The sequence below is a fragment of the Polypterus senegalus genome, chromosome 17 (genome assembly GCF_016835505.1).
Source record: "Polypterus senegalus isolate Bchr_013 chromosome 17, ASM1683550v1, whole genome shotgun sequence".
Taxonomy (NCBI): domain Eukaryota; kingdom Metazoa; phylum Chordata; class Cladistia; order Polypteriformes; family Polypteridae; genus Polypterus; species Polypterus senegalus.
Genome location: NC_053170.1, coordinates 14,825,301 through 14,848,010, shown reverse-complemented (window position 1 = coordinate 14,848,010; position 22,710 = coordinate 14,825,301). Strand labels below are relative to the sequence as shown.

Sequence of the window (22,710 nt, the reverse complement as noted above, 5' to 3'; positions counted from 1 at the left end):
GTCGGCGTGCCTCACTCATATAAACTGCTCAAAAAAATTAAAGGAACACTTTGAAAACACATCAGATCTCAATGGGAAAAAGAAATCCTCCTGGATATCTATACTGATATAGACTGGGTAATGTGTTAGGAACGAAAGGATGCCACATCGTTTGATGGAAATGAAAATGATCAACCTACAGAGCCCTGAATTCAAAGACGCCCTAAAAATCAGAGTGAAAAAATTATGTGGCAGGCTAGTCCATTTTGCCAAAATTGAATTGCAGCAACTCCAAATTGTACGCAGCAATTTGTATGGCCCCTGTGTTCTTGTATACATGCTTGACAACATCGGTGCATGCTTCTAATGAGATGACAGATGGTGTTGTGGGGGATCTCCTCCCAGATCTGGACCAGGGCATCACTGAGCTCCTGGACAGTCTGAGGTGCAACCTGGTGGCATTGGATGGACCAAAACATAATGTCACAGAGGTGTTCTATTGGATTTAGGTCAGGAAAGTGTGGTGGCCAGTCAATGGTATCAATTCCTTCATCCTCCAGGAACTGCCTGCATACTCTCACCACATTAGGGCCAGGAATTGTCGTGCACCAGGAGCCACTGTACCAGCATAGGGTCTGACAATGGGTCCAAGGATTTCATCCTGATACCTAATGGCAGCCAAGGTGCCTTTGTCAAGCCTGTAGTGGTCTGTGTGACCCTCCATGGATATGCCTCCCCAGACAATCATTAACCCACCACCAAACTGCTCATGCTGAATGATGTTACAGGCAGCATAACCTTCTCCATGGCTTCTCCAGACCCTTTCACTTCTGTCACGTGCTCAGGGTGAACCTGCTCTCATCTGTAAAAAGCACAGGGCACCAGTGGTGCATCTGCCAATTCTGGTATTCTATGGCGAATGCCAATCGAGCTGCATGCTGCTGGGCAGTGAGCTCAGGGCCCATTAGAGGACATGGGGCCCTTGGGTCACCTTCATGAAGTCTTTCTGGTTGTTTGGTCAGAGACATTCACACCAGTGGCCTGCTGGAGGTCATTTTGTAGGGCTCTGGCAGTGCTCATCCTGTTCCTCCTTGCCCAAAGGAGCAGATACTGGTCCTGCTGATGGGTTATGGACCTTCTATGGCCCTCTCCAGCTCTCCTAGAGTAACTGCTTGCCTCCTAGAATCTCCTCCATGCCCTTGAGACTGTGCAGGGAGACACAGCAAACCTTCTGGCAATGACACGTATTGATGTGCCATCCTGGAGAAGTTGGACTACCTGTGCAACCTCTGTAGGGTCCAGGTATCGCCTCATACTACCAGTAGTGACACTGACTGTAGCCAAATGCAAAACTAGTGAAGAAACAGTCAGAAAAGATGAGGAGGGAAAAATGTCAGTGGCCTCCACCTGTTAAACCATTCCTGTTTTGGGGGTCATCTCATTGTTGCCCCTCTAGTGCATCTGTTGTTAATTTCATTAACACCACAGCAGCTGAAACTGATTAACAACCCCCTCTGCTACTTAACTGACCAGATTAATATTCCATAAGTTTCATTGACTTTATGCTATACTCTGATTAAAAAGTGTTCCTTTAATTCTTTTGAGCAGTATAGTCAAAATTCGTACAAGCGTATACTGTTTACTATAGCATTGTGACCTACGTGTGTGTGCTGTAACGTGTGAGTCGCTGTCCTGCACCCCAAAACTTGAAGCGGAGTCTCAGTATTTTAGCAAAACCAGCTTTTATTCAGCATGAAACAGGAACAGCACGGTTATTTATTGTAGCAGGATCTGCCACTCTCCTACACACGGACACAGCAGTCAGGCAGGGTCCTGGCCAAGTAATACTGTTCCCTGCATTTATAACATTCCTTGCAGCACCCATCGATGGCAGGCGCTTATAACATGTCCACGATCTTTTCGGTTTTCGCTTTTGCGGTGAACTGCTACAGCGCTGGGAGCCTGCGGTTGCTTCGGGATGATCTTCCACATGTTGTCCTACTGGGGGGAATCCAAAAAGAGTTTAGAAACCTTTACAGTGCGTAAAGCATTTTTTTTTATTTGGTGTCCAACTGTACTGACTCTTTAGGCAAAAGCAACTGTCATAGGAGAGGCTCCTTGTTAAAGTCGCAAAAAAAGAAAAAGATTACAGTGAGCCGACAGATAGCAAGGATTCCATTAGTTAGAAAGAAAGTCATCCTACACAATAATCCTCCTCCTCCTCTTCCTCTTGTCTCCCTTCTTTTCAATGGTAAATTGCAGGTTAATTTCTTTTATGTATTTTTTCCTTTATATTTTGTATTCATCATTTTTATATGAATAGTTTTGGGTTGTAGAATGAATCATCTTGAGTTTCCATTATTTCTTATTGGGAAATTCGCTTTGATATACGAGTGCTTTGGATTACAAGCACGTTTCCGGAACAAATTATGCTAGCAAACCAAGGCACCACTGTATTTTAAATATCATCCTATATTTTTGCTGTATCATCTAAAACAGTCTAAAAACATGTTGTCAAAATGATTGGTAACTTTAAAGTGTCCCAAAGAATGTGGTTGTGACCTGTAGTGTAGTGCCTCACACACAATAGAGCCGGGAGAGTCTCAAGTACCTGTGACCCTATAATGGTTTAGAAAAATGAACGGTTAAATATTCGGATATACAAAAACGCGTGAATGTAGTCAAGGAGAAAAAAATGACAAATGAACAATGTTAATGTTTTTAAATCTACATCCACTCAAGTCTAAATCTGAGCATATATCCTCTTTATGACAGAGTTGAAAGATATTTCACATTTTGCTCAATTTAAATGTACAATTATTTTGAGCCATTGTTTAATTTACATAATAACAATTTAAAATTATATATTTCACACAAATTATCTGTATACTGAGTTTTAAATCATTATTTTACTTGAAGCTTTAACTGTATATTGTTAATTTATTGACATAGGGATACGTATTAAGAGCACGGGGAAGAGAAAAAAAAAATCTCAATTTTGACTCATTGTTAATTTTGTGAGTCATTACTGAAAATTTCAACTTTAATCTTGTAGCTGATTTCATAGTTAGTTTCGTGCCACTAAAGGACAAATGCAGGGGTATCGGTGGCAAGACCAGTAATCCATCGAAAAAGGGCATGTTGTTATACAAAGCGTGGTGAGACAGTTGATCGAGCTGATTGACCCTGAAGACTTGGAGTTTAGGTGGAGATGATGGCACAGCAAAGGTGCTGTGGCATGTGGACTCTTATAATAAACTGAAGCCATACGGTTTAGTAGTTCACAGTTACACTGATGGCATCAGTGGCTGTGTCTTGTGGTTGGATCCGAAAGTTGCTGTAAACTACTTTATCTCAGTAATTTCAAGTTTGAGAGGTGTTACCAGAACAACTCCACACAGACAGAGATGTGGAAAATGCATATGTGGAACTTATCCACAGATTTTACAAAGCTGTCACAGTGGTGGTTTTGTAGGTGGATGGTGTTTCATATGAACACAGCACTGTGAATCAAGACATTAAATAATGGTAGAGAATCTTGAGGAAACAAAGTCAGTCAAATCAGTCAGCCAGTCATTGTCCAACCCACTATATCCTAACACAGGGTCATGGGGGTCTACTGGAACCAATCCTAGCCAACACAGGGCGCAAGGCAGGAACAAATCCCGGGCAGGGCGCCAGCCCACCGCAGGGCGCACACACCCACACCCCCCAACACCAATCACACACTAGGGACAATTTAGGATCGCCAATACACCTAACCTGCATGTCTTTGGACTGTGAGAGGAAACCCACGCAGGCACAGGGAGAACATGCAAACTCCACACAGGGAGGACCCAGGAAGTGAACCCGAGTCTCGTAACTGCGAGACAGCAGCGCTACCACTGCGCCACCGTGCTGCCCGAGGAAACAAAGTGTGCCGTAAATTTTAACTATTTCAACTGATGTATAACATTCACAAATCCACCTCTTAACCGTTGCATGGATTTGGATGTGCTGTCACATTCGTATTTATGGGAGTTATTTTCTTCTGTTTCTGTAGGTCACAAGGTTTACGAATCATGGGATCACATTTTATCTTTGCATTTCGTTCTTAATCACAAAATTAGCTATGGGATTATAGTCGAAATGTCATTATTATGGTAGAATGTTTGACTTTAATCATGATATCAAGTCACTGTGTGTCAAAAGTTTTGGTTGTTTTTTTTTTTAATTCTTTGTGTCCTTTTTTTCTTCTGTGGCTCTAATATGCTTCCATATTGGCATAACATCACTAGATTCTTGGAATTGAATTTGAAGAACTTTATATAAATAAAACACCAGTGCAAGTGTACAATATAAACACAACAGTAATCACTATTCCAATCAACCAGTTTCACAAAACCAAACTTAAATGTATCAATAAGAGTAGCAAAGAAGACACAAAGGTCAGGTTATTAAGTTCATGCATCTTTCAGCTTGTGGGTTAGCCTCATCACGAAATCTGGTAGCCCTGGCCTTAAATGACTAAGCTCTCTACCAGATTAAAGGAGGTTGAACAGAGGTTGTGCAAGGTATGAGGCGTCGTGGAAGATATTTTTGTCCTTACAGACAGAAACGTAAAACCATTGTGGGGAGATGGCTACCAATGATTATAGGAAAAGGTGTGTTTTCTGGGTTTAGCTTTAATATTGTTATATCAGGCCAAGATAAAGAAAGTCAAAATAAGAGTTTATGCATATTTAATCTTAGCATTTATTTCTTGTTGCTTTGTATAGACTGATAACTTTCTAGGTTTGAGGTGGATTTGGAGTTTGAATCTTTATATTACCTACTTACCTTCATCTTTCTTTAGAAATACAGTACACCCCCGAAAATTCATTGGGGTTACGTTCCTAGAGCATCCGCGAATTGTGAAAAACCGCAAATTTTGGATGTGGTTTAAAAAAAAAAGCCTATTTTTATAGTTTAATCCCTAAATATGTCCCCAAAACTCTTTAATTTCATTTCAAACTCAGCTTAATACATTACCTAAAAAAAGAATGTAAAGGTAAACCCGTATACTGTACAGTACTGTACTGCTATGTCTCCTGCAGTGCTAGAATGTAAAATACCGATGTTACCGATATACGTACTGTAATTCATGCGAGCGTGTTTTCATTGCCAGAAGCCTTAAGGTGCAGGGCATTTAGGCAGCACCTTTGGGATGTAAGAAGAACAAAACGGAAAACACAAGAACACTCAGCTGGAGATGCGTCACAGGGTAGCAGTCAATCAGCAGCAAGGAAAAATGGATAACGCTGTAGCGGTCCGGTGCTGCTAAGATTCACAACGTTGAGAAGACGGTGGTTTTTTTATTTTTATGGTGGAGATTCCCGGGACGCACCCAGCCTTGGCCGACCCGCGCGCACTCACAAACAGAGACAAAAACAAAGCAAACCGGTAATCAAACAGCAAATAAAGAATGTAAAACGAATACGATACCACCCCTGTTCCCCTTACCGCGATTACACATGAAATACAAGAAGGCACAAACAAAACACACACAGTAAAGTCCATAAAAAACGGCAACGGATGAAATGTAATGAGGAAAATAGATAGTCATTAGATCCGCACGTTGAATGGGAATGTAAAGATAGTCCTACCGGTAGTTCCTGAAATGGTGAAGACAGGTGGACGGGTTCAGGAGCGCTCCTTTCTTTGCAGGATGGCCATAAATCCACTTACAGTCCTCATGTACTGTACACAGGAGGAAGACAACCACAATTTACAAAAACGTTTTTTTTGCTTTTGGTCATCGGCCCCCTTTTTAAAAGCCTCGCTGACATCCTTTGACCCCAACAGCCCCTGCATCCTCAGCAAAAGACCAATCAGAGCCACTGCAGGGACTGCTGGGAGTTGCAGTTTCAAATTCTATTGGCTACTTTCACCATCCCAAGCCGTGTTTACCTCTACAGTTGCTTCCTCTTCTCTCTACAGTACAGTATTGCCACGAAAAAAGCCATAAAAATTGTGGCGGATATTTGCAGTTTCCACTAACAATTATTAGTTAGGTTCTAAGGAGAAATCCGCAAATGACTGAGGCTGTGAACTATGAACCGCGACTTCGCCGGGGTCTACTGAACCCTCAATTAATGTCATTCTAATTTTATTATTAAAAACATATCTTGCTTTTCTGTAACAGTATCCTACCATACCCACACTTTTTTCATATGTCATATCTTTATAATATCAGCCATTGATATTATTCATTGTTGCACTTCAATTAATATTCAAATAGATAATGTGACTGGTAGAATTTTACAAGCAGTTTACTAAGTGAAATAATGTTACTTTCTCAAGGTCTGCATGGTCTAATTCAGAGTTTCAGTAGGGTAGGGTAGAGGGTGTCCTGGCAGCACTTGGGTACAAGGCCAGGGGTGTCGAACTCCTGGTGGGCCGCAGTGGATGCAGGTTTTCATTCTAACGATCTACTCCATTAGTGACCAGTTGCTTGCTGCTAATTAACTTCTTTTGCCTTTGTTTTAATTAACTTGACTCAGACCCCTTAGTTGTTTATTTTTCCTTAATTAGCAGCCAAACAACAATGAGACACAAAACAAGCTGCCACATCACCAGCTAACCACATTATTTGAACATAAAGGTGAGGGTCTCAGCAAGGTTGATCTCCAATTTCACCAAAACATTTTGACTTTATTCTTGGAGAAAACAGAAAATCAACAGTTTTGGAAATGTCTGCTGTGGCAGAATGCGAGCAGCAACGAGCTGTGGAATTAAATGATGGGTTTAATTAATAGCAAGAACTGGCTTCTCATTAAGGAACTGGTTGGAGTGAACTTGGCTGGAGTTTGAAGCCTCGGTTTAGCTGGTCATCTGTTGGCTGGTTTCACATCTCATTCCTGTTTGGCTGCCATTTAATGAAGAAACGAATTAATGCAGAGGACTGAATCCTTAATAAGGGCAATGAAAATGAAGGGAAAAGGAGTTAATTAGCTGTGAAAACCGGTCACTGATTAGGAAAAAGGGTTAAAATGAAAACCTGCAGCCACTGCGGCCCACCAGAGCCGGAGTTTGACACCCGTGCCCAAGACGGTCTGCCATTTCCATCACAGGGCACATTCACTCTCTCTCACACACACACACAATTCTGAATTGCCATTCAAGCCAAAACACGTCTTTGGGATGTAAAATTCAATACCTTGAGTGAGACCCAAGAAGAAAGTGTAAGCTCAACACAAGACAGAGCCAGGATATGAGCCCAGTCCATTAGTTTCATGAGGCAGTTGCATCAGCAAAACTTTTTTCTGCTCCAGTTTGACCACCCTTTGACTTTCATCTTTAAGATGACATAATTCACATTCATTTAAGAGTACCTTAATGGCCGCCTGTTTTTGTGTTCATGGTGTGTATAGCTGGTATTTTAAGTCTGCCCCACATCACTTATCTTACGTCAACTGCATTACCGCTTCCTTGCTGTGCCATCTTTATCATTTTATGGGTATATCTCAGAATCTGCAAACAGCATAGGCTTGACATATCTTTCCCCTCACTAACCTCATGGTTTAACCACATCCTTTCTCCCTTAGCAGCTCGAACAAAGACCCCAGAAAAACTAAAAACAATCTAATTTAAAACTACACAAAAAAGTTGTCACATACATTTATCTTGCACGGTAGTTATTTGGGAGTCATCTTTTTTGCATCAAAAGAATTGAAACTTGGAGTTTCACTATTAAATTCTCAGTGCGATACATATACTGTATATATAGTTTGCGTAGACTTTACAGGCTTTTCTTGTGGTTCTCCTCTTGTTTTCTTCTAACATCACAACCCTAGAAGACTAAGGTTGGAGTTTGGGGCCCTCACTTAGTTGGTCTTCTGTTGGCTCCCTCATTTCACATTTCATTTCTGTTTGGGTGCCATTTAAGGAAAGAAATGAAGCAATTCAGAGGAGCAATGAAGAAATTCAGGGGAACAAATCTTAAAAAAGCAAATCAATTAAAATGAATTCACAAGAAGTTAATTAGCAGCACAAACAGGGCACTCATTAAAAAAAAAAAGGGTTAGAATTAAATCCTGCAGCCTCAGTGGTCCTCCAGGGCCGGAGTTGGCGGCCCCTGTTATAATAAATACAAGGGGTGACCATAAGTTAGTTTGAGTGGTTTGTAAATGTTACGAGGGGGAATCAAGCTAAAGTTAGAAAATGAGCTTTATCAGAAAATGGAACTAACCTTAACAAACCTGATAACGTCATTTCTCAATGTCGTCTCCACCCTTCTCAATGCACTTGCGCCATCTGCCTGGAAGTGCCTGGATTCAAGCAGAATAAAAGTGTTGCTGAAGAACTGTCATCTTGCACTGAAAAAATGAGAAACATCTGACTTTTAACTGAAACAAGTTCATTCAAAGAAGAACAAAGTCCTCATCAAAAAATAAATATTTGTAACAAAAACACATGTGCCACAGTTGTTGGCACCCTTGGAAATGAATGTGAAACGATGTAACTGAAGCAGGTTTCCCATTTAAACTGGAGATTGTTAAGTTGATTGGAGTGTATTGGAACTTTCCAGCTGAAATCAAGGACTTCCTGATTAACTGGGATACAAACATGAGGAGACACAGAACCAAATTTCCTCAGCCAACCATCATCATGGCAAAGAGGAACGCTCAATCCAAATGCGGGAGAAGTGTGTTGCCCTTCATAATTCAAGGAATGGTTATAAAAAAATAGCTACTCACCTGAAAATGTCTAATTCTACAGTTAGGGCAATAATAAAAAAGTAGTCATCAACTAGAACTGTGACAAGCTTGCCTGGATGAGAACCCAAGTTTATTTTACCCCCACATACAGTGAGAAGGATGGTAAGAGAGTGTAACAAAGGAGCTATAAAGGCGCCAACCCGACACAGACTGACACCGGAGGCACGTATTAAAACCAACAAACTTTTATTTTCTTATCTCCCCCATGTCCCACAGGCACGACACAGTCCCAAAAACACACAGTAAATAAAACAAAACACACGGGTCTCCACCACCACTCCTCCCGGCAAGCATCGTCGTCATCTTCATCCTCCTCCTCCCAACTCTGCCTCCTTGAGTAGTGGCTGCAGGCTCCTGCTATAGCCCACCCGGAAGTGCTCCAGGTGGTAATTGGCCTAATTAGGCTGCACTTCCGGGTGTGGCTGCGGTACAGCCCACACAGGCTCAGGAAGCCATGCAGCTCCCCCTGACGGTGGCCACGAGGCCCAACAGGGCTGAGCCCTGAAGTCCCAGGCCTGCGGCTCCAATGTAACCCAAGGGGGCTGCCACAGAGTGTTCCAGGGGACGTAGTGTGCATCCCATGGCTACTCCATCGGATCCAGTGTCAAAGGGACACCCTGGCCAGGCATGGGCCCCAGCTGTCTGCCACAAAAGGCAATAATATCTCCAAGGATCACTGCACATCCTCAGTATGTGCGTCTCGAGAACTGCAGGTCTGACACTGTGGTCAGCAGCACAGGAGCGCCACAGGGGACTGTACTTTCTCCAGTCCTGTTCAGCCAACATACATCGGAGTCCTGCCATGTGCAACAGTTCACTGACGACACTGCTATCGTAGGCTGCATCAGGAGTGGGCAGGAGGAGGAGTATAGGAACCTAATCAAGGACTTTGTTAAATGGTGCGACTCAAACCACCTACACCTGAACACCAGCAAAACCAAGGAGCTGGTGGTGGATTTTAGGAGGCCCAGGCCCCTCATGGACCCCGTGATCATCAGAGGTGACTGACTGTGTGCAGAGGGTGCAGACCTATAAATACCTGGGAGTGCAGCTGGATGATAAATTGAACTGGACTGCCAATACTGATGCTCTGTGCAAGACAGGACAGAGCCGACTATACTTCCTTTAGAAGGCTGGCGTCCTTCAACATCTGCAATAAGAAGCTGCAGATGTTCTATCAGACAGTTGTGGCGCGCCCTCTTCTACGTGGTGGTGTGCAGGGGAGGCAGCATAAAGAAGAGGGAGCCTCGCCTGGACAAACTGGTGAGGAAGGCAGGCTCTATTGTAGGCACGGAGCTGGACAGTTTGACATCCGTGGCAGAGCGACGGGCGCTTAGCAGGCTCCTGTCAATCATGGAGAATCCACTGCATCCACTGAACAGGATCATCTCCAGACAGAGGAGCAGCTTCAGCGACAGACTGCTGTCACCGTCCTGCTCCACTGACAGACCGAGGAGACCGTTCCTCCCCCACACTGTGCGACTCTTCAGTTCCACCCCGGGGGGACATTAATATTATACAAAATTATTGTCTCTTATACCTGCCTTGCACTCTCCACCTTGCATTTTTTTTAACTTGCACTGCATTTTTATTTAATTAATATTGTTTTTCTCAGTATGCTGCTGCAGGAGTATGGGAATTTCCCCTTGGGGATTAATAAAGTATCTATCTATCTACCTGTCTATCTATCTATCTATTATATAGTGCCTTTCATATCTATCTATCATATAGTGCCCTGTCTATCTATCTATCTATCTATCTATCTATCTATCTATCTATCTATGAATTTCAAGAAAAGGTAAAATCCTGGGATTATTGAATCTCCAGAACCACCATCAGATGGCATCTCCAAGCCAACAGATTATTTGGAAGGTATGCCACAAAGAAGCATCAAGCATGTCAGTTATCCACAAATGTAAGTGCCTGGAGTTTGTAAAACATTACTACAACTTTGACTAGAACCGAGTTTTATGGTCTGATGAAACAAAAATTTAACTTTGGCAATAAACATGCAAAGTGGGTTTGGTGTAAAAAGAAGGATGGCTATAATGAGCTCTGTGGTGGGCTGGCACCCTGCCTGGGGTTTGTTTCCTGCCTTGTGCCCTGTGTTGGCTGGGATTGACATGACCCTGTGGTTAGGATATAGCGGGCTGGATAATGGATGGATGGCTATAATGAAAAGCACCTTGCCCCATCTGTGAAATATGGTGGAGGTTCTGTGAAGTTGTGGGACTGTTTTTCCTCCAAGGGCCCTGGAAACATTGTTAGGGTACATTGCATTGTGGATACCATGAAATATCCAGAGATTTTAAAACAAAACCTGCCTGCCTCCGCCAGGAATCTAAAACTGGGTCGTCATGGGATCTTCCAGCAGGATATAGATCCAAATCATATGTCCAAATCAACCCAGCAATGGTTAACTGACCACAAAATGAAAGTCCCCTGACCTGACCCCTATTGAAAACCTGTGGAGTGAGCTGAAGAGGAGAGTACACAGGAGAGGACCTTAAGACCTTAGATGATCTGGAGAGATTATGTAAAGAAGAATGGTCTCAGATGCCATGCTCTGTATTCTCTAACCTTATAAAAGGTTACAAGAGGAGACTCGGTGCTGTTATATTGGCAAAGGGAGGTTGAACAAAGTATTAAATGCAGGGGTGCCAACAATTGTGGCACATGTGTTTTTGTTACAAATATTTATTTCTTGATTAGAGCTTTGTTTATCTTTAAATTAACTTGTTTCAATTAAAAGTCAGATGTTTCTCATTTTTTCAGTGCAGGATGACGGTCCTTCAGCAGTGATTTTTTTTTTTCTAATCCTTCTTACTAATTAGTGGAGGGCACTGTACAGTATGGGAATACATATGAATGGACAGTGTGTAAAACAAGAATTAATACTTACTGAAATGTGATTCCTTTGCACTTGCATTGCAAAAGCTGCTAAACTCAGGGGAGGCTGCATTTTTTTGTTACTTTGGTACTATGAATATAGCTGGTTAATGTTTAATGCTGGTTGATGGGCCGGTTTAGGTATGTTTAGATGAGCATTCCCTAGGTTATGGTTCATGTTCATGTATGGTGCCATGTGTGCCCCAAGTCTTCTTAGCTAACACAGCAGCCCCCATGTCACATGTCGCAGAAGGCCAGACGTAGGATGACTCTAAAGCAGCTTAAAGTATCTGATTTGTCCTAAGATGTTTTCAATCATGAAGGTATGTTCTAATAAAAGTCATTAAATTGTGGCTGCTTTGAAGCAGTTTGCAGCATGCTTGTGATTTGTTTGTTTTCAACTGATCTTTAGTGTTATTGCTGCTTGTGAAAGAAAAATAAAGTTAGAACTGTGGTCTGGGGTGAGCTTTACTGAAATACATCAATCATCGACACAGCACAGAACGCACATCTTCTTCATTTTAAATAACATGCCCTCGCTGTCCATTACAGCCTAACACTGCAAAGTCATGTGAGCCATGCAAGTAATGGTTACACACATGTATAAGCAAGAAAAGTTTGCTTTGAAAATTAGCATTGTGAAAGCAAAAAGTAAAAATCTAAAGCCGCAAATGCTGAAGGATACAAATCAATATAACTAGATGAAAAAGTCCCTTGACATGCTGAAGGTGGCTGTGGCCTTTTCAGCCTGCGATTTGAAAAAGAAAAGGCTCGATTCCAACCACAACCAGAGGAAATTAAAACAGCTCTCATCATTGTATTGGACAAAGCAGTTTCAAATAATAAAAGATAGCATGTGCGCAGTCAAGTGAACTTAAATGAAATATACAGTGCATTCCAGTATCAACTTGCTTACAACTATGGACCTTGGATCTCGAATCGACGCTATATTTCCAAGCTGAGGCCTGAAGTTCAATTCCTACCACAGTCAAAAAAAAATAACTTTTTTCTATCGGACCCTCTCCAGCCCCTTCAGACTATAGCAGGTCAACTGGTTTTCTCTGTTCCTTGTGTCACTCCTACTATTCAGTCACTATGAACTGGTTTTCTGATTCTGTCTTGACCTATAGTTCTCTGAATGTTTCTGCTCCTCCGTATTTGCAGTCTTTAGTCTCTCCATGTGTCCTTCCAAGAAGTCTCTGTTGTGCCTCTGCCCATCTGATGACCATTCTTCCTCTTGCCAGACATGCTAAGGCTGGACAATCCTTCTCCATTCTTGCTCTAAAGCTGTAGAATGTTCATACTCATGTTCAGACATCTTTTAAATATACACCATTTCATCAAATATTTTGGAGATGCTTAGTTTCTCTTCTAGTTGCTGTTGTACAGGATGGTCCAGATCTAATTATGCAGATCCTGATCATCTGGATGACTTTGATTTATGCGGGGACATTCTTCATGTCGTCAGTTCGCACACTTCTCGATGGTCCAGGATTTTTCTGGTGATTTTCTATGTAATAAACTTAATAAGTAATAACGTAATGAAAATTGCATAATTAGATCAGGACCACCCTATACTGGCAAAGAGCATGAGATGCTGATTCTTTGTCTTAATCTAGCTGCAGGTATAATTAGGTAGTAGTACTACTCCTTCTTGCTCGGTAATCTGGTTCTATTTTGCTTTTGATACTTGCACCGTCTAATCATTCTTGTGTATATTATTGCTTGCTTTGTTAGTTGCTTTGGATAAATGCTTCTGCTAAATAAATAGCAATAATAATAATAACTTCACATAGGTGTTTAGCCCAATTCTGCCAAGGTCAGTTCTGGCATCCTGCAATTAGGCCACACATCCAAGAAAATGGATGGAAAGTTGCTATTTACAGATCGAAACTGTAGAAAGTGTATGGCTTTCAATCAATCAATCAACATTTATTTATATAGCACATATTCATACAAAAAAATGTAGCTCAAAGTGCTTTACAAAATGAATAGAAAAATAGAAGACACGATAAAAAATAAACATAAGTCAACATTAATTAACATAGAATAAGTAAGGTCCAATGGCCAGGGTGGACAGAAAAAATAAAAAACAAAAACTCCAAAAGCTGGAGAAAAAAAATAAAATCTGTAGGGGTTCCAGACCACGAGACCACCCAGTCCCCTCTGGGCAATCTACCTAACATAAATCAAACAGTCCTCTTTGTATTTAGGGTTTTCATGGAAGGACCTGATGATGATGGTCACATATTAGGACCATCATTAGGACTAATGTATTAGTCGTTGTGTAAATGCTAAATTTTAGCTCTCCTTTATTGATCTCAGTTGCCACAAGATATTTACTGATAGCACAAAACCTTGGAATCTGTCAAAGAAGTCAGAGATGATATCAGCCACAAAAAGCATGATTGGTGCATCTTTATTAGTAATTTAGTAATTCTAACATATAGATAGTTGACTCATAGACAAACAGATAGTTTTATTTATTATATCCATCTGTCTATTATATAGTTTTATTTATTATATCCATCTGTCTATCTATTATATAGTGCGTTTCATATCTATCTATCTATCCTATCCATATAATAGGGGTTCAAATCGAGGTAGTCAATGTAGACCTCAATGTGTTAACGTTTGCAGGGCATATACGTCTGTTATATGCCATTTGATGTGGGATTCATAAAAGCAGTGTTAATGTCTGAGATGCGCCATCCACTAGAATGACAGAGACACAGCAATCGGACAGACATGCAGACACTTATCCTTTTATTAAGGTGAATAGAATATCTGTCTGTCATTCCTATACCCTTTGACTGATCTGGACAAAATCTTGTATAGATGCTAGTCTGGGACCATACAGTCAAGAAACCAAAGTTTTGACTGACCCTTTTGGGTCCCAGTGACATCCCTGACCCCCCCCAAGTGTGTTAAAGTTTGAACACCAGTGCCACCTGTTGGCAAGTAAAGCATCCAAACTGACAAGCCAGACTCACAGACAAAATGACCAGAGCTTAAAATTTCTTACCTGGGCAATGCTGCATGCTGCTTCTAAAAATGAGTATTGTGCGCTTCTGCAGAGGGATATTGGGTGAGGCTCGATCGAGAGTGGAAGTATAGCACAACACAAAAGAGAACCAATAGATTGTTGTTTAATTCCTGCTTTGTCAGCTCTTCTTCATAATTTAATCACTACGAACTGTCCACTTGAACTACAAGGACGAGTCAGACATGACAGCATTCATGGTTACAACCCAGCAGGGAGTTGCCACAATTCTGGAATCCAATTGGACTCGCAAGAGCAGAGACATTGATAGGGAGGCAGTGTGGATGATGAATGGGGCAGCTAGCAATAAAAACTGGGTCACATTTAAAAAACACATAAACCTTCGCTTCCTTTTCATAACCCACCCTACAAATATATCTGGACAAAAATTCTGAGTACTAGTATAAATATACAAAAGGAACAAATGGGTGTTGTGTCTTCCAGTAATGTGCTGAGGAAGAGTTTATTCAATAATGTACAGTATATAAAATATACTTTTTTTTTTCCTTTTTCTTTTAATCGGATGAGTGTATTTATTGCGGGTGGGCATTTAGCGTTTTTGATATAGACATATTGACAATAGGAGCCTGAGTCACAGCACAGTAGGGTTCTGCTCTGCTGCTGTTGCTTGAACTAATTTGTCTCTCTCTTTTATTTCTTAAACAGGCCACTGCTCACTTACTTGCGTAAGTTCTACTACTATGACCCTGAGGAGGAGATCACCCTGTCCCTGAAGGAGGCCCAGGCCGCTTTAAGCCCAGAATCAGAAGTAGAGCCTCAAACGTAGTGGTACCTGACCCATGCAGGTAGAAGTATGTACGCCTGTTTTTGCAGAAACATCTTAACCTTTACATATTAAGCTGGATTGAATTGTCAATGGCTAATATGTCTCAAGATTTCTTGCAGCTTCATGACTTGTTGCTTTCATCTATATTTTGGATAAAGTAGCACATCTCTAGTTAACTCCCTCTTGAAGTCCACTATTTTTCTGTAGGAGTTATGTCACTATTTAACCTTCAATGCCCTGAAGAATTTGACCCTCCTGTTTCTCCAGATGCACTTTATACAATTCTCTCTGTGTGTTTGTTGGTATCTCCTCTCGCATCACATTTTCTCTCAAGTCTCATTATAAATTAAACTGGAAATGTGCTTCATTGCCCCACGATGCACCAGAGCAAGTAGTTTTGAATGATATTTTTATTTTATTGCCACATTTACCAATCATTTTTAGCATATCTGGCCTAACAGGTGTGGTATCACCCCCTAAGTAAGATAGATGGTATTATGCAGCCCCTGCTGGCTATAGTGTAGGCCATGATGCTCTTACGCAATCTTTGCTGTATAAATACCCAGCAGAACTTAGGTGTGCAGTATGAAAGTTAGGCCAATTGACAGCGTTTTGTTACGGTGCTACCCAGTAGCTCACTGACCCTTGATATAACTCTGATTTGGTCAAGAAAGTAACTCTTCCATGTTGTACAAATGTGGTTCTCTTCTTCCAGGATGCTCTGATCGTACATCAAGTGGGGGAAGAATTTGCCAGCCACCTTGACCTCCATTTAAAGGACTTAAACAAATTCTCACTTGCAAGATGTTTGCTTGCTTTAAGGTAGAAGAGCTATAGCTTGTGTACTCTATTGAAAGACAGAAGCAATTCATTTTCTGTCCTTTTTGTAGATCAATGTCTCCGCTAAAGATATGTTGGTAAAAAGGTAAAGACCTATCGTAACAAATAAAAAACCTCAGTGTGCCATTTTGCTAATCATAATGGGTCACTACAAAGCCTGTAACAAGAGTGATAGACGGACAGCCTCTGTCAGTTAATGCTCCATACACTATATTGTTATATTGTCACCAAAAAGATGTCCTTACCCCTTATGTTACACTGCTCGATATAAAGTAACTGCCGAATTCAGTGTTTCAGTGTGTTGCTGTTGTCTGTGAGCATAACCATTTTTTGTCATTTCTTGCAATGTTTTGATGTGTTGCTATCATCTGTGAGTATAGTCATTTGATATACTCGGGACAGTGCTATAACCATGCATGCAATTGTAACAGCTTTGGGGAAGGCTAGATGCTTCTAGCAACATCAGTGGGATTCTAACAGGCTGGAGGGACTTTTTAAATTATGTAAGGACAGAAACCGAATACCCTTGCCAATAAGAAAGAATCCATACAGCATCCCTCTCTATCTGACTTTTCTTTACCTGACAATTCATTCTACCGCAAATTTGGTTTCCAAACTTTTTTATAAGGCAAATTTCATCCAATGCACCTTTGGAAGAAAAAAACGTGAAAGTTGTGCTTTTATAGTCTTGTGTCATTTTGTCCATTTTGCTATGTCATGCATTCATCATTAAACATCCATAAAATCTTGCAAAATGGCCCCCAAAAAATTATAGCAATTGAAAAAGTTATTCATTTTCTTCCAACCCCATACATTGCATAATACGTTGCACCTTGAGATGAATCTGCCATGCTGGTGTTCGTTGGGCGCGGTGTGCACACAAGTGAGGTGAAGACCTATTTTTTCCTCTCTTATATCCCAAACATTGGCAAATGTATAGAAATAATCCTGTTAATGACCTCATTAGCGGTTGCTTAATTAGGTAATAGATGAATGAACTGTTTTCTATCATGGAGAAATCAAGAGCTGATGGTTATATGGGTGTTTACGAGTGTTGTAGCAATATTGGGGGAAACTGGTGAAGAGTTTTCTGATGGGCTATGAGCAAATTGCTACTTTCTTATTTAATATAATAGTAAATAGATTACTGATCTCCCATTTTTCATTTTCTGACCTGTACCCTGATATTGATTAGAATCAGATAACAAGGGATGACTAAATATTAGGCAGGAGACAATACAATTAGCCTGCAATACAATTCCTATTGCGATTCAGGCTTCACAATACAGTATTCCCACGATATGAAATTTTCATAAAAGAAGTGCAGTAATATGCTTAGTGCTACTCATATTAAGAGGCATTCATAACATCAGTACACAGATACAAAATGTTTAACATACTTTTTTTGTAAACTTTTTCTTTTTTTAATAAAATAATCTTAAATATAAACCAAATATTTGCACTGCAGTAACGTGAGACAAGCTGCATGTTGGATTACCACATGCAAGTAAAACTTCCACTGCACACCGTCCGTGTGACAGCAAAGACCCCGTAAACCTATTACATGGGACTGTGACTTTAAAAAGAGTTCATCAACAGCACCGGGACACAGTTGGAAACGTGTTAAGGGCAAATTTCGTACAAACACAGGAAATTTTTCTTTACACAGAGAACCACAAACACAATGGAATAAATGACCAAGTAATGTAGTAGTCAGTAGAACTTTAGGGACCTTCAAAACCTGACTTGATGTTATTTTGGAGGAATTAAGGTGGATAGTATTGTCAAGCTTTGTTGGGCTGAATGGCCTATTCTCATCTATCCATCCGTCCATCCATCCATTATCCAACCCGCTATATCCTAACTACAGGGTCACGGGGGTCTGCTGGTGCCAATCCCAGCCAGCACAGGGCGCAAGGCAGGAAACAAACCCTGGGCAGGGCGCACACACACATACACACACACCCACAACAAGCACACACCAGGGACAATTTAGGATCGCCAATGCACCTGACCTGCATGTCTTTGGACTGCGGGAGGAAACCCACGCAGACACGGAGAGAACATGCAAACTCCACACAGGACCCGGGTCTCCTAACTGTGAGGCAGCAGCGCGACCCACTGTGCCACCTTATTCTCATCTAGATTGTTCTAATGTTCTAAAATGTCTATAATAAAAAGTTACTAAAGTGCAAAACTATTAAAATTTATATTTTCTTTTAGTTTTTTTGAATTATTAATTATTATACAGTATTTTGAATGAATTAATATAAAACATTGCTTCAACAGTGCCTGCCCTTTTAATACCTGCTTGAATGCCTTACTGACTTTAACTGTGGTTTCTGACTAAATCTATAAAGAACTTTTTTAATATCACAATTCCTTTTACGAAAAATGAATATCGACATTCAGCATGAAGCTTGTGACTTCCCCACAATATCCCCTAGCAGCTGAATACATTCAGCCACTGGGTAGCTGGGAGAGACCTGAAAAGCAAGGACTATGAAGTTAGCTGCTTTCATCCTCTGCCATGCTACAGGATTGCTGTTGTATTTTCCAATGCTGTATGATTCCTCCATGTTGAAATCTACTCCTATTTCTAGATCAGTATCAGTGAAAGATGCATTGATGTCACAAACACTCGTTCTTACATCCTTGGCTCATGATATCTGCAGAAACTGTAGCTTGAGTATATTGTGAAACCTGCCCTAAAACGTTAAGTGTGAGCTTTGTCAGTCTCGATCAATTTGAAATCAAGTCCGTGGATTCAGAGGTGCATCTGGGAAACACTGTGGCTATCGGCCATACTCATCAGAGAATGCAATTCACTAAATTAAGTGTGGGTGCAAAACGCATAACCTGCGGTCCCAGCCCACTTTCATGTTTCCGCGATCTCTAGGTTGTGCGCCAAAAGCTTCAACTATTCCACCATTATACAGACAGGGAATATCAGTTTTGTCTAAGTGCAAGTGTATAGTTTGTCAATCAGATTTTTAAACCTCTTGCTTTTGTCAAAAGACATTTTTATTTGCCTTTGTGTTTCATTCTCCGTCACATTTCAATAGCCGATACAAGCTGACAGTTTGTAATACCAGTATTCTGTATCGTGAAATTCAATACAACAAAATATTGTCTCATGCCTACTGAATATGTTCATTTTTCATTCCCTGCTTTTTCAGCTCTACCATAAAGACCTTTAAATACTACAAAACAGAAAGTAAGTTAGGATATTTGTCAATAGACGAAGTATGTGAAACTTTCTCTATGAGCTTCTTTCAGCTATAAAAAGCTGAGTGCTTATTTTCATAGAGTTTTAAATTTTATCTTGTTGTAATCGTCTAAAAATTTGATGTCGAGATTTTGATGAATCTCGACGTTTTAGACCTCCCTGAGTCCGAAAATACCATTTTTGGAATTATGTCTGTGTGTCTGTCTGTGTGTGTGTATGTAAACATAATAACTTGAGTACACTTTCACTTAAGCCAACCAAATTTTGAATATAAGTATTAGGTACACAACGTAGATTTCTATCAGCTTTTGGGCAATTTGCGTTAACCGGAAGTGGTACTTTACCTTTTAGTCATGCAGCTGCAGAGTCTGATTTATTTAACTTGTTCAATATATTATTAATTTGATTTAATTTATTGTTGTTGGTCCTTTAATGTACATAATATAAAAATATAATCACTGTCTTGTGGTTCACTCCTCAAATATCCATCTTCATACCCGAGTATACGAGAAAGTCGAGGAGCGAGCACTCCTGATTTTATTTATCCTCAGTTTGGGGTGGAAAATTGTCTAATTTGACAAGCTTTCCTGGAAAGTTAACTAGTTTATCAAAGACCTGAAAACTCGGGGAGCTAGTACCCCTACTGGATATGATGACATATTTGAACCCACTTCATTTAATTTAGGATGGTGTGGACGGAGCCAATACATCATAGTCAGAACCCAACCCTAGATCAGACAAGAGTCTCTTAGGATCTTACTTGCACACACGTTTATTTGGGGCTACTATAGCAGATATTAATGTAGACATTATTTTGGCCTGAACAGTTTTTCATTTTCTTAATGTCCAATATTGCATCATTATTTGTCATCTCAAGTGACTTCACTGGAATTAGGTGAGATCTGTCTCATCGCAGTCTTGTGGACAGGCCACTTCTTTTACTGAATATTCCAGTATGCCAAAACATTGTTCATTTAAACAGTTGTCTTACACTTCTTTTTTTTTTTTTACCATCTGTTCACATTTGTTTTTAAAATAGCCTCTTGGTAATTGAGGCTCCTTCTGAGTGCAGTTAGGACTTGAATTTATGTAAATTAATTCAGTAAATGCCTTTTAAAAAGCAAAAGCCTCATTTCACTGAGGAGGTGGAGGATCTTATTAAGTGAGGCGATTTCCTTCAGTCTGCTGGTATTCTGAAAGGTGGGTGTACAGTATGTGTGAGTCTGTGCCCACATGCCCACTCTAAAGCAAAGCAGTAGTGCTGGAGAGATGAGGCCCTGCTACTCTAATGTTAATTTGTGTATGTGTTTGTTTTCTTTCATTTCAGGACTTGCTGCCTCTTGTGAAGGGACCACAGCAGACCCAACATGCGGGGAAGCCGACGGGCGACGGCAGTTGCCTCTTGTGGACAGCATCTGCGACCGACCCTGTGACCCGTGGTGCTGAAAATGGCAAGCGCACCTTATGCCGTTTTTTTGTTCAATGTTATAACAAGGATTGAGCGAAAGCCCAGTCCAGCCCTCTCCCTACCCCTTATCCTTGAAGCATATGCACTGGAAATGGGTTTTCCTAAAACAACCCCATCCCCTTTTTTTTTTTTTTTTTTAAAAAAAAGATGATAATAATAGAGGAAATGAAAACAAACTTCTTTAACTCGAGGGGAACAAAATACTGGAAAATCAGGGTTGAGCCAAACTGGAAGACTTGAAAGCTGGCACGTGGGAGCTGCCATGGTAAAGCTGAAGCCTGGTGGATGACAGGGGACTGTTTTATGCTGCCCAGTCTTTTTTCTTTTTTTCTTATTTTTTCATTTTTATTCTTCCCTGTCTGAACTGGAGCATCATGCTTAAATTTCAAATTGCTGTGTAGTTGAATGTCCTCCTGCTGCACCCACTCACCTGGTAGCTAATAAGAAAACATTTGGGCTTCTTTTTTGCCCTCCATAAATGAGAATCACAAAGGTCTGAGACTTCATGCCACACAATACAATTTCTGTCAGATTATAAAAAGCCTCCCCAGCTGCCCTGATGGCACAGACCAGCGCAGAAGGACTGTCCTTAGATGTGCCCACCTTTCATCAGTCAGAGGTGGTTGCAGGCTGATTTAACTTTATGCTGTTGCTTTACTGCTTTTTATTACCGCCTTGAGGATGAACTGAACAACTAACTGAATGAAGCTGGCAAAATATGGGCAAAACTGGTGTTTCTTTGTTTTCTATTTTTTTCTCTGTTGGCTCATGTTAATGGTTCTGTCCATGCCATGTGGACTTTGACGTCACAGGTACCTTTCTTCTTTGTTTTTCTGCTTTTACTAGAAGCTGGACACACCGGTCCTGAGGTGACCAGCCACCAAGATGCGGCTCCACTGCCAGCTATTCATGCAAGTTGCACTCGAGTTTAGCATTTTGCTCCTGAAAATTAATATATGTGTATATATTTATATTTTTTCGTCGTCGTCTTCACGTTCTAAACGTGTAACGTAGATAGTATTTTACGGCCTGGCTGTGTGAATAGAAGTGACAAAAAAGTTCCTGCTGTTATTTGAGTGTATTACTGGAAAGTGGGTGGGGTGGGACCTTTATATTATAAAAAAAAAAAAAAAAGGTGTTAAAATGATTTATTTTCTTAATTTACATTTAAGTTTTTGGGTAGAGGCTGGGTTGTGCTGGCTTGTAGTGCTGGTGTCCAGTGATGCCAAAAATGAGGAATAGAAAAAAAAAAAACACTGAGTTTGATTTGGGCGATGGTCCGCGTTTTTTTGTTTTGTTTTGTTTTTCAAACCTTCAGTCCTGCTGACCTACAACAAAAGAAGGCTTCAAATTGTACACCTGCCCTTGTTTTTTTTTTTTTTTCTAAAATAAATGAGTAAAAATTCTAAAAATGATGTGCCGTCTCTCCTTTTTGAGGGGTATGGGGGGTGCAGGAAATAGATTTTCCTAATCTGCGTCAAAATAGAGAACATTACTGCATCAATTTGATATTTATGTATTGCTTCAGAAATCACAACCTGGGTCTGGATGCTATACAGATTACAACCATAAAAGTTGTCAACAAGTAAGAGTTGCGAGAATACAGAAATGTTCCAAGTGCCAAAATGTATTGGTAACCAAGAATGTTAGTGCGAACGCCTCATAGCTATCGGGATCCGAGTTTATATCCCACGACCGTTCTGCATCTGTGTGAAGTCCGCACATTCTCACTGTGTC

The 22,710-nt window shown here is 40.7% G+C and overlaps 1 protein-coding gene across 1 annotated transcript in view; it reads left to right on the top strand.

Moving 5' to 3' along the window:
* socs7 (suppressor of cytokine signaling 7) overlaps positions 1 to 22,227 on the top strand; it is a gene marked incomplete at its 5' end in the record, with an annotated part of 53,346 nt that extends 31,119 nt beyond the window's left edge. Inside the window, 2 exons of the mRNA XM_039739457.1 lie at positions 15,316 to 15,461; positions 20,833 to 22,227. Coding sequence (XP_039595391.1) covers positions 15,316 to 15,436 — 121 coding nt within the window. The remainder of the gene's footprint in view (positions 1 to 15,315; positions 15,462 to 20,832) is intronic.
* Between the last annotated feature and the right edge of the window lie 483 nt (positions 22,228 to 22,710).